The sequence below is a fragment of the Psittacula echo genome, assembly GCF_963264785.1.
Source record: "Psittacula echo genome assembly, chromosome: 4".
Taxonomy (NCBI): Eukaryota; Metazoa; Chordata; class Aves; order Psittaciformes; family Psittacidae; genus Psittacula; species Psittacula echo.
Window position 1 is genome coordinate 76,546,875 of NC_137738.1, and position 17,313 is coordinate 76,564,187.

Below are 17,313 nucleotides of genomic sequence, written 5' to 3' on the forward strand. Positions count from 1 at the left end.
AGAACTTTGAAAACTGAAGCACTGTCCCCTCCTTTGACTACAAAAAAAAAAGCCTCAGGTGACTAACCTCTGCAAATATGTGCCTCATTAAGTGCTTAAAATTTGGAAATTAAATTATAAAATTAAATGGGGATTAAAATGAGGAAAGAGAAATCCAGACCAGAAACATTGAGTGCTAGATTCATTCAGAGGCTTATGCAAGTCTTCAGATTACAGCTACCTTTTGAGGAACCCTACTCTAACAAGGAATTTTGTCAGGAAACGCTGAATCATGCAGAAATCACCTTGAGTTTTACAACTGCTCACACAGGGTTCTTCCAAATGCTGCCAGGGTTCACAGCCCAGCATAGGCCCCTTGGTGTGTCCAGGTCTCATCCCTGACTCCTGCCAGCATCTGTGTATGTGTCTTGGGAGCAGCTCACGTGATGGTCCAGAGCCCAGTAAGCACCACTCTAAGTAATCCTTCCCACAATTGTATCCAACTCAACTACTGTGAACACCACTCAGCTTCCTCTCAGGGAACATGAAAATAAGCAAGTCAAACCATAGGAAAACTGCAGTGAAGCCCACAAGATGAACAAATGGACCTCATAGAACTGAATGGACCTCAGTGAATTCTGTGAAATCCTACCAGTACTGAAGAAACTGTCATATCAATAGGATATATAGTAATTTTTTTCTTGAAGGTGGAGGAAGGGGGATCAAAAGAAGGGGATACTCATCACATCTATGTCCAAGAGCATTCCCTACACATAGCTGTAAGTGCTTTGCCCAGTATAGCATAAAACTAAACGCAGTCAGCCTCCTGTCATCCTGATTCTCCTATGCAGTCCCTCCTTGTAAACATTAATGATCAGGTTAAATCCACAGAGTGCCACTGAACTAATGCAATGATTACTCTTGTATGCTAAATGCTTTCCAATCCCATACACTCTTAACTGAGTCAGAAGGGCATCTAAATATAGATTTATGTCCTTTTAAGTACATACTACAGTGCTCTGATCAGGAGCTCTCTTGAGTTAACAGACCTTCCAAAAAAATGTGTTGCACATTCCCTGGAAAACTGGAGCAGCTGCAGCATGGTGTTTGCGTTGTGTGTGTGTATAGAATCTGGAATAAAAAACTTGCTATTTTGAATTAAGAGCCTAATTAAGATACAGTATAATTTAAATCTATGCAAACCCAGAATTATGCTACCAAAGTGTTTTGATTCTCTCAAACACTGAAACAACACAAATATGTGCATAATAGCCACTACAGCCTTACCAGTATATAAGAAAGAAGTTAAACAGATGTTCAAAGGTCTTCTTTAAACCATTCTGACAAATCTACAGAAGTCTTCAGGATTTTTGTGTTTTTTGTTTTTTTTTTTTTTTTGTTGGTTTGGTTTTTATTATAATTGTGTATTTACTATTTAACTTTTTTAAATTTAACAGTTTCATGTGAACTATGAAGCCCTTCCACCGGAACTGAAGGAACTAAGGATGTGAGCTCTGTGAATGTCTCAAAACAATGAGGATGGAACAGCCATCAAGACCTACACAGACGTTGTACAGTTACCTATTAAAAATCCAATAATAGATGTTTAAAGCACAGATGTTTAAAAATGTTTACACACCAACTTGCATGGTGCATGCCTGAAAAACTACTTGCTTACTGACACTAGAAGCTTGAGAAACAGAATAGGAGAAATTACAAAAATGGAAGAAATGCACCAGAAATTGCAAAGGCCATGTTACAATCCCTCTGAAAAAGACAAAGACTTGTTTCAATAAAAGAGAAAAAATATTTAAATTCAAGGAATTAACTCTGCATACACATAATCAACTATTGCAAGAGATCTGGTCCATACTGCCAGAAAATTTTGAAAGGTCTAGAGAATTTTGCACATAGTGGAAGAATCAAATCTGTGTGAGAGGATTGCTTTGAAAATTAGAAGGAAGGATTTTCTCAATGTGCAGAACAGTGTATTTTCTCTTGTAAATATAAATACTTATTTTCTGAAGCAGTAGGAAACAAAGAAGCATTTCTGTTAAAGTGGGACAAACTCTGCTTGCAACTGCCATTTCTTTAAGTCATTTAATATTTCTTTCTCTCTATTCCAGAACGTCTATTAGACCACTGAACTTATTTTCTTTCTAATTTAAAGTAAGTTTTGCTTTCAAAGACTTTTCTCAGATTTTGGCAGCAGAAATTAGGCATAGTCTTAAGTCCTTAGAAATCTCAGTCATTAGCTTTAGTGTGCCACCTGATATGATTTACTACATTTTCATTAGAGCTGTCTAAATCTTCATCTGTCTGGTTTATTTTCTTGGCTCTTTCAACATCTTCTGAGGGTAAAGAAAGTCAGTAGCACAAGGGTTGCTTTAGTAACGTTTTTAAAGTGGAGGCTATCACCACAATGATATGAATCAGCTACACCACTGAATATAGTAGAGAGTGTAAAAATGCGCCAACACAATTTGTTCTCAGCACTTATTTATTATTATGTTGGACCACCCTATCTAGGACTACACCTTTATCATGCAGAAAAACACGAAAAGTTAAGGAGTTTTTGATTTAAGGTTCAGGACAACTCATTTATTCTCCTTACTACTATCTTAGCATGGAAAGGGGCACATGTCTGACAGCACACTGGGTACTCTGAAAACATTTTTCTTGTAAAAGCGCACAGAGAATTTTCTTCCACAGAGTTGTGGTCATACTTAAAACCAAAATAAATCTGAATATAACAATTTCCAACAGAGTTCTTTCCACTTGGAACTCATCAGGCCGTGACTTCAATTTTGATTTAATTTCCACATATCTCTTAAAACCAAAGACATAGTAGAAAACTCAGGGTACTAGAGGACGAAAGAAATTTGTAACATTGCAAGTTGATGTTTTCCAACAACTATTTAACCATACATTGGATCTGCATTAACCCAATAAGGAAAATAATGATTCTGATAAATATTAGACAGTGAGGTTTAAAAAAAATTGTTTCATAATGTAAAAATACGAACATTTAGACCTATCTGTAAGCACAGTAAATCCAAAGCAAAAAACTGGCCTTTAGCTATGAACAAAGGTATATGTTTGGTCATCCTGGCCAAAGTCCTCAGATTGTACATTACCTCTCTTTCCTGTGAACTTTATCAGACCCATTTGTACTATTATTTTTAACATGTTAACTGGCTGGGAAGTACCTCAGAGACACACTGCCTCTTACCCTCCTGTCCTGAATTGACCTCTTGTGAAGATAACAACAAACCCAGTACCAAATGAGTTGTTCTAATTATTATACAAATTCTGGCTTCTGACATATTATCTCACTGAAAATTTCCTTCCCAATTGTTGCTTTTTTAAACTCAATATGCCACAATTTGGCAACTGAGGACACAAAGCCTTGTTTCTCTTATTTCTCTTCTCTTTGAGAACTGTTCATTTAAGTTCTATATTCACAGTGGGGTGGTCTTGAAACGACTTTATTAAAGTTGTCTCTACATTTAACTGTAACAAGCTCTTGAACAAATCTTTCAAATCAGTTAGACATTACAAGTCAGATGCAGAATTATCTATTTACCCACTCATAAGTAAATACCTGTTTTTGATTCTGCTGAGTACCTCACTTATCTGTTATTTTAACTTGTGCCTCCAGGAGCATGCATCAATTTTGGGAACACAGAGAAGTGACCCTGGAGGGGCGGGGAGAGGAAGTCTGGCGCTTATGCTACAGCGATAAATGCCAGGAGTGTTCTGATATCTGCAGCTGTGGAGAGCTTGACAAAGGTTGCTGGTTTCTGTATGGCACTGGTTCATAAATGGAAAGTTTGTCTCTTTTAAGTTGTAGAAATAAAAATACAAGTTTAGTTCTCACTGATGTGAAGAAAGTCTTTGAAATGTGCCTAATGAAGCACAAAAGTCTAAATTAATAAAAGCTGTGTTTTTCTCCCAAAAAAGGTTCTGAGACCTTAGGTTCTCCCAAAAAAGGTTCTGAGACCTTATTTTTAATGCATACAGTTGCTACATGTGCCTTAAATTTTTCAGAGTGGACTTTTACATTCATACTGCCGTCCTGTGGTCACCCACTGAAATCACCTTACTCTGAATGGCACTGGAAGAAGATAATTGCAGGAATATTATCCCCACGACTGAGTTACCACTGCTTTTGTCTCTGCTGTTTACTTTGCCTACATCAACACAGTGCTGTATTTCTAGAAGGAAACACAGAATCTAATCAAACATTTCCCTCCTGACTCCTGTAAATGTTTCCTCTCTGCTTGGCATCACAAAGCAAAACATCTTTGGCAGAAAGTTCCACTCCAGCCCCTTACAGCTTGATTTGGAAGTGGCAGTGCAGATGTGTGAGACATCTGCAAGTGGTTTGCTCAGAATCCTGTAGTTTTAAACTTACAAGGTTGCAGGAGATCATTTTAGCATTATCAAGGAAAAAAAATAAGGTCTCTCTACATTTCATGTGCACTTAATTATCAGAGGAAATCTTTACAGTTTTATTACAAAAGGAGATGAAAGTAATCAGTATGCATTTCAAGAAATTAAATATTTTATCTGTGATATTTTTAGGATGAAAGAAAATTATACATATATGGAAACAGCTATATGGGATTGGATCTAATACTGCCTAGCACTCTACACTTCAGACATAGCAAGGCAAGAGAAGAACTAACGAGTGAGATCAATATAGCATGGTATTTCCATGGCCCACTTTTCCAGCCTCCAGAGATTTGCACTCCACGGTCTTCCTAAACTAGAGGAGGCATGGCTTTGTTTAACAACTGTTGAAGGATCTTTCTTCCCTGAATTTGTTTTGAAGTGTTCTGGTTTTTTGCAGATTCATTTTAGGCGATGAAGACCTAAGTCTACTTACAAAGACTAAGTCTAATGCACATCAGATGGGGGTAAAAACAATGTCGAAAAGCTGTTGCTCAAAGACATTTCTGTCAGGATTCATAACATAGTGTTCCTGAGTGTTACATAATATTTTGAATAAACAGGTTTATGCCTTCAATTTTCAAGCCAAAGCATCATTTCAATTCTACTGACTTTACCTTGGTATATTGCTCACGCTCATATTCTTGGCTAGAACCAGACCCTGATGTCTGATTATAACGGTGCACTTTCATTTTCATCTGTCTCGTTCGCTCCTCCACTACTAAGCTTGCTGCAAAAACACACAATGAAAATCAATTAAAAATAGTGAAACCTTTTTGGAAAAACAAACGGTTTAGCAATAATTTTAGCCTATTTCCATCTCAACGAAACAAAGAAATGTACAAATGTAGAACAAGCAGGGTGCAAACACAGAACAAAGGAACACTAATGTCAAGAAATCAATCCCTTCCGTTGCAAAAGTCTTTACCTGAATGGGTAGAGATCCCAATTTCCTATACATAATAAAGCTGGTGCAATAGGTATGAAAAAAATGAAAGAATTTAGGTGATAGGCTGAATTATGAACCTGTTCAGTATTCTGGATGCAGGGGACATAAAGCCACGATCATCTAACCATGTATTTGCTTAAACGTAGAAAATATTACAGTAGCATTCTAACCATTAATTCATTAAACAGGTATTAAAATTTATTTTTAAAGTAATTAACTACTACTACTATGTTAAAACATAACTGATTACCATAGCCAAAGATTATTTGAAAGGAATAATTTCTCCATTCAACCAGTCATAGTAAAAAAATACAGTAATTTTTTGTTTAGTTTTGTTTTTTTACAGAAAGTCCTTTAAAAGCACTACTTTGCTCTCTAACGTTCTATTTCAAACAAATTATTCATTCTTGTGTTTTCAACTCCCCTATGACAGTGTTTGTTTAAAAAAAAAGAAATCAAATCTTAAACCTTCAACAAACTGTGGTGTTATAAAGAGCATCTTCAGTTTGAACAAGTGATGGCAATTAATACTGGCTGCACTTGCCACAGGAAGATGACCTCGCACTAACAGAAAGAGTGGTGTGAAAGCCCGTGGGCTAAGGCTTCCATAAAAAAAGTTCAACCTTTGTGGTAATGGATAATTTTCATAGGGATCTACATATTCTGCCATTCTTAAACTTGGTAGCACTATAAATGCAAAGAAATACCAAATAAAACCAATACCTTGAAAACTGGCACTTTTTAACAGTTCTGGAACTAGACCCAAATATTCATCTGTAACTTTTCTAAATCACATGAGTACTCACTAGTTTTATTGTGCTTTAACAGGTTATAACATCCCAGAACAACTTCTTTCAGATGGAATTTTTTGTGGGGTCATATCCTGGGTTAAACCACAACAGGTCACAAATTCAAGACTGGCATTTCCTTTAGGAAAACTTCCACAAAGTCTTCTGCTTTAGGGCTAGCCATGGATTTATGCAACTCTCTCCAAACCAGTTAGTTTTAAAAGTCAAGATTTTTGTAAACAGCCCCTCCCCAGACTAGACAGGAGAGAGACACCAATCTAAAAGCTGCATGGAAGCAATTTTCAATCACAAAACACAGAGAATTTTGAATTAGTGGAAAATAAGTGCTCTATTGCACCGTTTATATTGTGAATCATGAGGTACTGAAGTTCTCATATGTGGGGTTTTTTTGCTGTTAGGTAACTGTGAGATTCTTTACATACCTATTTTTCCCTCTGTGCTTTGCAAGCTCAAAGAACCCACCCCACACCCCTCAAAAAAAACCCTCAAACCAGTGTACTCAGGGTTGGATATTTCAAGCTACGTGCTACTCCACAAAGCACAACTGTGCATGCACATACTCTGTAACTTGCTTGTGGAAATGATGGAATGTGTGTCTACTGGTTTGGTATGAAAAAATGTACAAAGACATCATTGTGAAAAATATGTTGTTTTCATGTTCTCCTTCCATATTTCTTATTTAAAAATAGGAAAATTAATATGCTAAATTACAGTAAAATTCTGCTACAACTACAAATTTAAGGCACAAAATAAACTTATCACTGTAATCTTCAATCTCCCACACGCAGAGAATCCAATCTAGGAAATTCTGCACAAGCAGTATGTCAGTCTGGGTCTAGCGATCATTCCAGATGACTAATTATGTCAGTAAATGTGTACCTTAATTGCAATGGGTCCAGTTCCACCATCAGATATGCGGGCACAGCTCCAATTACTTCAATGGAAGTTGCATGGAGGTATCTGAAGGCAAAATCGAGCACTTTAGGAGAAATTTTTAAAGATGGCCTCATTTTAAGGACAGATATGAAAGGATTAAGATATACCAATTACTGACTGAAGTAAAAAGCTCAGATATCTTAATCCTATCATACGTGCATGAAATAGACTGAGGGTATAAAATCAGAGGGAAAATTGAGACCCCTTTAAAAATTTAGCCCTGTGTGTCTATGGTACAGATTACAGTTACTCTAAAAAATAAGCATTTCATTGTGTGACTTTCAGGTGCTTCACCCTGTCAACTGTACATTTACATTTATATGCTATAATTTAACTCTGCATTATTTACAACACCTGAGAAAGAATATTCTACCATTAAATGAGATGCTATTTTGGAGACTATAGGTGAAAATTACCACAGTCCAGGCTGGGTAAATATTCAACCTTAACTCTGTAATTCTTGATTTTGCTATGTTTAAATCTTAAACCTTAACAACTCCCTCATGTTCTGGTTTTCATTATTAGATATCATTATTTAAAATAAAATGGGAACAATTAATGAGGACTGTGAAGTTAATCTAAATTCTCTAATGGGCAAAATTGGCTCTGTTCATGGCGTCAAGTGTAATACAGCACCAGTTAGCTGTTAATGTATTTCTAAGCAAGCAACTGTGTGAAATGTAAGTCTGCTCTAGAAAATACAACTGTTCTTTCCAGCTTTGTTTACCACACACATCTGAGAAATGTTGTATCTAGCTCAATTCTCTGATAGAAAATTTCATCTGCCTGATCAGTTTTATCTGAAGGAAAATCTTAATGTAGTCTTTACATGTTATCACAAGAAGCAGAAAAAAAAATCTAACACAGGAGCACATAAGCAGAAGCTGTAACAACCATAGGTAACACCACCATACAATCACATTACTTTCTTGGAACACAGCTAGTTACTACAGGTAACGAAAATTTGACATCAACAGTTCTTCAAGAACTTAACCTGCCTCTTAGAAAAATATGGATCTACTTTCTTTTAGGACATCAGTATTTACAGAGCACTTTTCCTGGAGCTTGAGGGGTAGGACTACACAGCAATTTACAGATCAAAGCACTGGAACCCCAAGACCTTTAAATTCTACAGTGGCCTTAGAATTCAAAATACAGAAATTTAACATAACTGTCTCAAATTAATGTTATAACTACCATCAATAACGTTACTCTCTTTGGTGTCAGAAGCCGCACTTTAAAGCGTTCTAATCTTTTCAAGAGCTGCTGATTCAGATGTGGTCAATCAGCATAAGTAGTAATTGAAAGAAAAGAACTGCTTAGATAAGGGGTGCAAGTTTAGCGCTAAATCTTTTACTACTACTAAACAATATGAAGGTTGTACAACAATGATTTACATCAACAATCAAGCCATGCAGGAGAGTAAAGACAGACATATCCATGTAATCAAAATGTTATCTTTCAGTTCCATTAATGTATTTATAAATGGGTCTGACTCTCATAATCCCAGTGCACTGGGTCTAGCTGGGACAGAGGCAGTTTTCTTCATAGCAGCTTGTATGGTGCTGAGTTTCAGATTTTGGGCTAAAACAGCACTGATAACACACTGATGTTTTAGTGATTGCTGAGCAGTGTTTACACAGCATCAAGGCCACCTCTGCTTCTCATGCTGCACTGCCCTGACCCGCCCTTTTCTCCGCCCCCCCCCCCCCCATGCAAGTAGGCTGGAGATTAGGAGGGGAAGCCTGCACAGTGAGCTCCAACTGACCAAAGGGACGTTCCATACCATACAGCATCATTTTCAGCAATACAGCTGGGGGTAGTCTTTCAAGGTAGCCATTGCTCAGAGACTGGCCAGGCATTGGTCTGCTGATGAGAGGTGGTGAGTGAATACCTTTGCATTTCCTTTTTTTTTTTTTTTTTTTTTTTTCCCCTTAATTTTTTCCTTTTACTTATCAAGCTGTCTTTATCTTAGCTCATGAGATTTTACTCATTACCGCTCTTCCAATTCTCTACTCCATCCCATCATAGAGGCTGGAGTGCGCAAGCAGCTAGTGCTGGCTTTGGTTAACCCACCACACCAAGCTACAAAGAATTAACTGCCCAGTGTAGTTCTGAATGGTCTTCCATCCAACAGACCAAAATTCCCTTAGCTATTACTTTTTTTATTATTCTGCTTCATCAGGGGCCCAAGTTATACATCTCTACGCAATCACATGTAGCATGGGTAATAAACAAGAGGAGAGATGTGCATGCACCTGAAAGGCTACAATCTTATTGACATCATAGAGATGTAGTGGGATGACTCCTGTAACTGGAGTGTTGGAATGGAAGGATGCAGGCTCTTTAGGAAGGACAGGCAGAGGAGACAAGGAGGGGGTGTTGCCCTCTATGTCACTGACCAGCTGGTGTGCATGGAGCTCTGCCTCAGGGTGGGTAAGGAGCCATACAGAGACAGGGAGTTTTGGGACATCAAAAACAAACGTGGAAACTGGAAGATACTCAATTTAGCTAAGGTCAATGGATTCTGATATTTTTAGAACACTATCATTCCAAGCATACTGTTGGTGAAAAAGATTCAGAGAGAAATCATAAGAATTGTATGAAGTCCAGGATACAGTCTTGCAATCTTAAAAAGAAAGGAGATATGTGGTTTGATTTGGGTCTGTAATTATTTCCACATGGGATGATTTCTAACAGTAGAAGGCTCTTCAATTTAGCAGATAGAGGTACAAAAATGCCCAGTAGCTATGAACTTAGATAAAATTCAGATAAGTAACAAGACATACGTTTTAAAAGTCAGGTGGTTAAGCAGAGGAACAATTTTCCATTTCTTGCAGCCATTAAGTGATAATACCTTTCTAAAATAACATTCTTGCTCAAACCCAAGTATGGGCTAATGCCAGAATGACTAGTGACATTACCTGACTTGTGATTAAAACTGATAATCATATTGGTTTTTCCTAGACTACAGAAAACCTATGGATGTCTTAGCACTGGCTGTTCCATTTCCTGTAATGGTGAAGTCTGCAACTAACACAGAATTTGCTCTTGATGCACTTCATGTTTCCATTCAAGATGGTCAAGACAGAAAGGAGGAGTAGGCAAACAGTACAATGTGGAAATCCTCAAAGTCTTACTTGCATTATTAAAAGTTGGAGTAAGCTACAAAACAAGAAGAAATTAACATCAAGATTTCAGATAGCTGTAACACCTACCAGAAGATCACAGATCCTTTAAGTTGCAAACTTTAAGGGAAAAGGTCTGGAAGTCTAAAATGGCAAAAATATTTGCTTATACAAAGAAGCTACTGAAAAGCAAGTTGCAATGAAAATTTGTCTCATAAAAACTATTACATCATAACAACGTTTCTGGGACACAAACAGCAGGTTCTGGCAGGGCAACAGGGAATGGCACAAATATCTTGTTTGAGGAAGTGAGAAGTGGAAGATGCTGAAGGAACTAGGCAGAACCAGCGTCCAGAACAAAGGCAGGGAAATACAGCAGCGGTGAGATTTGGATGAGAAAATCCCCTAGGGCAGTGGACAAGGGAAGTGAGCAAGCAGGAGAACACTCACTGGAGAGCTGGCTGTGTGGCACAGCAGAAAGATCTCACACTTTTGCTGGACCAGGATGAAGCATTGCAGAAATAATACAGAGTCTCCAGGTTATTTCTTTTCATCCTTCAGAATGAGTTTTGCAATTTGCACACACAAAATATCCATGTGGTAGGTTTCATGACTAAAAATCCACAGCAAACTCTACTGTGAAATTTAAAAAACACACAACATTTTGAAATCATGAGCAGATTAATGTTTTTTCAGTAACACTGAAAAATCAAATTGTTGCTAAGATAAAGAACTTGTTACTACTTCTTCGCATATATGACTTCCAAAGGTACGTATAGGCAACATGCAGATAGTGAGGGAGATGGGCTCTGAAGCTGCTTTGAAGGCTGCTCTGCAGTCCTCGTCCCTGTACCTGGCTAGAATGAGCTGTGTCTCCTTTCAGCTTGTGTGCATGGGTCTCCTCTCCATGGGACGTGATACTGCTCTGAACGTCCTCACAAATCAGAGTTGAGAAATGACTGCCAAGCCGGGAAATGAGCTTGGCTCTCCCAGCTTGGGTCTCCCAGTACACACAGAGGCACAGTGGCCATCTTGAGTCTTATAACTCACTCTAGAAGGAAGATAAGCCAATATAAAAATCTGTTCTGGCTGCTGCAACACTCAGTTCTTCCTCAAAAAGTTTCAAGAATGATCCAAACAGAAGCATCTATCTAAAAGAAAACAACAAGAAAACAAACATATACTTCTTGAAATTTGAATAAGGTAAACCCCTACTTGTGGCAGCAATGCAAGCCAGCATTTTCATAATCTGCTGGAGACTTTATAGCAACCGTTCCCATTGATTAACTGGAACAGATGGTTGGGGTTCTTTGTTGATTTATCTGGTCAGTGTTGTTCACATCTGTAGTATATGCTTTCTTTCATGCCTATGCTTCTTGTGAGGTGACAGTGGGCTACTAGTGTTAAGTCAGCTCAAGTTATTCATGGACCCCTAGAGGTGCCAGCACTCTCCTCCTTCCTGCTCCTCTTCTTTTGCCCAGCTTTTTCCTGCTTCCAGGCTGCATCTGCATTCAGCTTACTTGAGGCAGAGGAATCTATGTGTGTAAAGATCCCGCTATGTTTTATGCACTCCCAAATCTTAGGCCAGATCCATCTAAATCTCATGGAAACAAGCTCTTCTACAAACCTGTTACTGGCATGGTTTAATTTATCTGCATAAAGTCAACTGTTCTAAACAATGAAACATCCACAGCAGTCCAAGCCACAGAGTAAGGTTTGTAAACTTCACTAAGACATAAACAACAAACTGACATGACTGATTTGTATTGTTCTGTTTCAGAGAAATATACATACTGAAGAAAGCAAAAAATGACAGACATAATTTGTAAAATCAACCATTCTTAACCCTTGCTTAAGATATTTCATAGTACATTCTCAACACTGTAAAATAACCTGTAATTGCTAATATTTAAATATTATTTCATTTTCATCTTTTTTTAAAAGCATATTCCTGAGTATTACCATGAGTGCTGGAATTCATAGCTGGAACACCTGCTGTATTTTTACCTAAGCGAGTATTAATGTGTCTGTGGGATTCACCCTTTCAGAAAGTAAAGAGGTTGTAAGAGATAATTCTGATTCAAGTTCAACTCACAGTTTGGCCTTGACCCACCAAAGCTGTATTCAGACCAGAATCTCCCAAGATCTGCTGGACTCAGAACTAAAGGTCAGAGAAGGTTAATCTGTGCTATTAATGTTTATGCAGCATTGTATTTTGTTGTTAACATTAAAACGATTAAAAGAACTCTTTTCTTCTTTTTGTTTTTCATTTTTTCTCTCCAAGCTTTCAAAAAAAATAGGGCTTCTCTGGAATGTTGCCTTGATAGGGACATGACAGACTACCCTTTTCACTTTGTGGGACAGCCTTCGATACCTGTTGTTTGAACTCAGTGATTCACCCGTATCAGTACAGATAGGCAATTCCTAGGAGGTGAGCCCTGAATGTCTGCCCCTAGAAACCTGCCCTATAACATGAACTTTCTGACTGTCAAGGGTTTGTCATGCAAATAAAACACAGCTCATTCTTCAGAATCTTTCTGCATAAGAAGTATAGTTTCTGGTCATTATCTTCAACTATTTCTAAGCCCAGACCTATGAAACATCCTTCAGAGACACCAAGAGCCACGGCTGCATTCTTAGAAGCAGATGTTGTGCAGAGCTCAAAAAGAGTTTAGGTAAAATTTTAATCTTTGTGTGAACTTTGACTCATTTGAGCACCTTCTGAGCTGTGTAAAATACCATGACTACTGTTAAATCCAGCATATTGCATTTCAATAGTAAAATCAGAAATCACTTTCTGATTCTAAAAATGAAAGCATTTTTAGATTTTTCTAAAGAGGGGCATCAGATAGCATACAGATACTTGAGAAGCAACCTTTTCACCTGTTGAACAGTTAGCTAAATACTCTATACGGACATGGACTAAACTGAGGGAAAAGCCAGCATCAACAGTTGCCAAACATTTGTAAAAAATTACATAAATATTTACCTGTTGTGGATGAGTTAAAAGTCTCTTGCTCTTCAATGAATTAAATGCACGGAATGATGGAAACAGAAAAAGAAATCAGCAAATTTAAAGTTAGATAAAGAAATGTGTTACAAGTGACAATGGCATGTACAGTAGGCAGTACTCCAGCATATGTAAAAGTAATGTAGAAAATTAAAATGATAAACCATGACAAATAATAAAGCCTATGACTTTTTCTTTAAAATTAACACGAAGAATGAAATTACTGAGAACCAGATTGTGGACTCTTTAAGTGTTCTGCTCGAGCAGTATTGTCATACTCAAATTTATGAATGACATAAAAACCTTAAAATTGCTTTAAGTATCACTCACACTTCTGAAACACATAGCCCTGTTTTAGATTCTGAAGCCTTTTCTGCAATAATAAGTGTTATAAATTCATTTTCTATTAACTAAAATCTATAATACTCAATAACCATTGGACTATTGAAAATCAGTCTTTAAGGAAAGCAGAAAACATTACGAAGCTTGCACTCCTTTACATGCATCTCAGTTAGCAATGCTGAGAAAAAAATACTCTCCAGTGTGAGTAAAGATTCCACAAGCTGCCTCAAGATATGTAGTGCCACCTAATAATTTCAAATTAAAACCAGAAATATGAAGACAAAACAAACAGTGCTAAATGTCTAAAAGCTAAAATTGAAATGACTTATTTTTTTTCTTCTGCCAGTCAAGTTTTATACTGATGGATCTGAAAAAAGGTTTTAACTGAAAGGGTTTGATCTTTTACCACTACTCAAGCAACACTCTCACTGCAATGACATTTCAAAGGTCAAGTACATATAGACAGAATGATTTTGACTAGCTACTAATTTTTTTTAGGATCTTAAGTTGGTTAAACATACAAATGTATTTGCAGCTCAAATGTATTGTTTGACAACATACTGATTTTCTGTACAAAATTCTGACTATTATTTCTTAAAATGAAACACTGAATATCAAAATACTTCATTCTTGTAGGATGTGACTACCATTAGAGACTTTTATGTACATTATACACACGAACTTCATATAAGTAACCCCCATTCAGTATCAGCAGAGTCTTTGTAGCTTTACCTCACAAAACAGCAGCACACATGCACACATTCACTTCATCCTGCCTACCAGCTCTGTACAAACCTTATGCAGCTTTTTCTAACATGAGCTTACAGCAACACTTAATTCTGGTCACACTTTTGATTTTCTAAAGGTCACTGCGCAAGGCCTATTGCTGTAAACAGATGCCACTGGAAACACACACAGCCACACTACTTCAGTTATGTTTATAAATGCTCTTTATATGTAAATAGATGCTGATTATTACAAACCTTACCCTCATTATAGGAGTTTTGAAACATGAAACCATGCTGTCGAAGTTATGAAAAAGAAATCATGCTGTGAAGAGCCAAACAAGCAGATGCAGGGAGAAAGACCTGTTTTGCATGAATTAGCTCTTAAAGATCATTTCTATACTACAATCATTGCACATTTATCTCACTGATCCCTAAATTTCAATAGTACATAATATTTTTTTTTTATTATTTACATGCTAGATTTCCTAACATTATCCCTAGCATTAAGTAATGTGGCCAAAAAGGAATGTAGAAAAATGCTCTGGATCTTCAGGCTGTATTAATTTTCTTAATCAACACAATGATTAGCCATTATACAAAACTGTAGAGACCCACTCCAAAAACCTATTGAATTCAGTGATGCTTGATAGTTTCAATGAACAAGGAAAGACTGAGCAAAGATCATAGAAATACGCTTTATACGAAGGTATCATTTAAAACCCATGCAACCACATAGCAAAGTTGTTATACAACTGAAAAAAACAATGTCAATGCAGAATCCCTCCCCTCTGAATGATTTGCACAGTTCCACTCAAACAGGATGCAAGTAAAAAAAACTACTGATGCAAATCTCTTGCAGCTCGGCACAGGATGACATTGAGAACAAGCCATTGTCCTTACCAGGGCTTAGAGTTTCACTGCTTTAATCACTAAGCCAAAATATCCTTTTATAAAATTATCAATTAAAACAAAACCAAATCAAAACCAAAAACACTTCTTAAGTAGCGTATATTAGGGTAATGACTACTGCATCGTGACTTTTTGATAATAAGCACAGACACACCTACACCAGAATAACTTTCAATACCCAAGCATCTCAAGACCTTTGGATACAATAACATCCCACTATGTCTTGCACTCTCAGAAATACTGCTGACAGGGCTGCAAATGAAAGAAATACAGCCATGACTTCTTTGAATATCACTGGAATTAAAATAAAATCACACTGACTAAAGATTACAGAAGCCTACAATCTTAACTGTAATCACTTTAAAAAGCCTGCATGTACTGGTGTTGCTAAAAATATTATTTAGTTAGAAATCCCTCACATGAAAACCTCCCTTCCCCACTTCAAAGCTAGACAAAGCTGCTATTTAGAACATATTCACAAGGTACTAAACCAAATTCTGTAATGGAATAGGGATCACTACTTTGGTCTTCTCTGTAAGAGTTCCTTCTATGAGTTGGTTTGGGGTTTTGTTTTGGTTTGGTTTATTTAATAAAGTGTGTCTACTGATATGCACCTTTTAAAACTACCTTATTTTCCTCACAAGTTGACTTGTTACAATCCTCAAACTGCCAACCAGAGCAGTAACTAAGGCATCATCTGGTAGAGACAATCATTTTTTCAGTTCTAAACTTGACAATGAGAAAATGGAATATTTGAGATTCAATGACAGTCCTATAAAAAGCCTTATTAGTGTGGATATTGTAATTTACAAGTGAGATCTAAAGATGAAAGATTAGGTGTTAAATATCACTGATTCTCAGGGTGAAAACAGCTACCAGTCTCTTGTTCCTTCATTAACTCTTATTTTTTCCATAATGTGAGCTTTGAAGAGTAAAAAATTACTTGAATGGATTCTTCTGTGCTTCCTGAATATACAAAGAGTAAATAAAACCCCCCAGTCTTGACATACAGACACTCAATCTTTTTACAGCAATCACTGTTATTTCTAAACCAGAAACAGATTCATGGATGTATTTATTTGGATGTGTATTCAACCCTTCTGACACAACAGAATTTGTATAGAGAAAGAGTAGTACTTTACTATAAAAACAATACCTTACAAAATTATATCATACAAAATTTCCTTGAAACACAGGATGTCATTTCTGACCACCAAAATGTAGCTTTGCTTATAAATGAAGAAAATGCACTTTGAATTGCTCCCTATAACGTTTTTATACTGCATTAGATTTTGACATCATCCATATCCACAGTGATTGTGAACTTAAATCACTAAGGACACAATTCAGTTCCATGTATAGTTAATGGAAATTTTTTACAGACCTCAATGTGCTTTGGATTCAATCTTATATTAGGGTCAGATCATTTCTAGCCACTCCATTTGACCCTGATACTCATTTGATAGGGATTAAAGAGCTGAAACTCATACTTAAATTTGAAACTGTAAATCAGAGCAAATACTGTGGTCATGACAGGATTTAGTTTCTTACAGGAGTATAATGTTTATGCATACTGCCACTTATTTCTGAATATATTGGCAAAACCATCTAAAAATATTTTATAAAATCTATTTAATTATGTATTTCTCTGCAAATATATTCTCAGCTTGAACAAAGTATGAAACATAGGTAAGATCAGAAATCTTCCCCTTCAAAAGGACAAGTCAGTCACTTAGACAACACCAAAGTACTACGTTGAGAAGGAATCTTTTTAGCCTTTGATTCTATGTGCCATAAGGAGCCATATTGACATAGGCAGTATGATATGTAACAACAAAGTAAACGAGATGTCGCACCCCATTTGCACATTTTATACATAAGACGCAAACATACCAACCACTAACTGTAAAGAGGAGTTCAATGAAACAGCATTACTATACAGGTTTTCACGATATCAACAACTTTCTAAACCTTGATTAGCTTTAGCCTTCTGCTCAATTTTCGGTTTTTAATTTCCTCCCATTTTTTCCAATGTCTTTAACTAAAGATAAACCAGTATCTTATTAAC

The 17,313-nt window shown here is 36.7% G+C and overlaps 1 protein-coding gene across 6 annotated transcripts in view; it reads right to left on the bottom strand.

Moving 5' to 3' along the window:
* Positions 1 to 17,313, bottom strand: part of RIMS1 (regulating synaptic membrane exocytosis 1) — a gene marked incomplete at both ends in the record, with an annotated part of 304,350 nt that overhangs the window by 58,987 nt on the left and 228,050 nt on the right. For 3 of the 6 annotated variants that reach the window (XM_080614500.1, XM_080614499.1, XM_080614501.1), the window contains one exon: positions 5,052 to 5,164. The exons of the other annotated variants lie outside the window; for them this stretch is intronic. In XM_080614500.1, the coding sequence (XP_080470626.1) occupies positions 5,052 to 5,164 (113 nt within the window). The remainder of the gene's footprint in view (positions 1 to 5,051; positions 5,165 to 17,313) is intronic. 6 annotated transcript variants of the gene reach the window in all.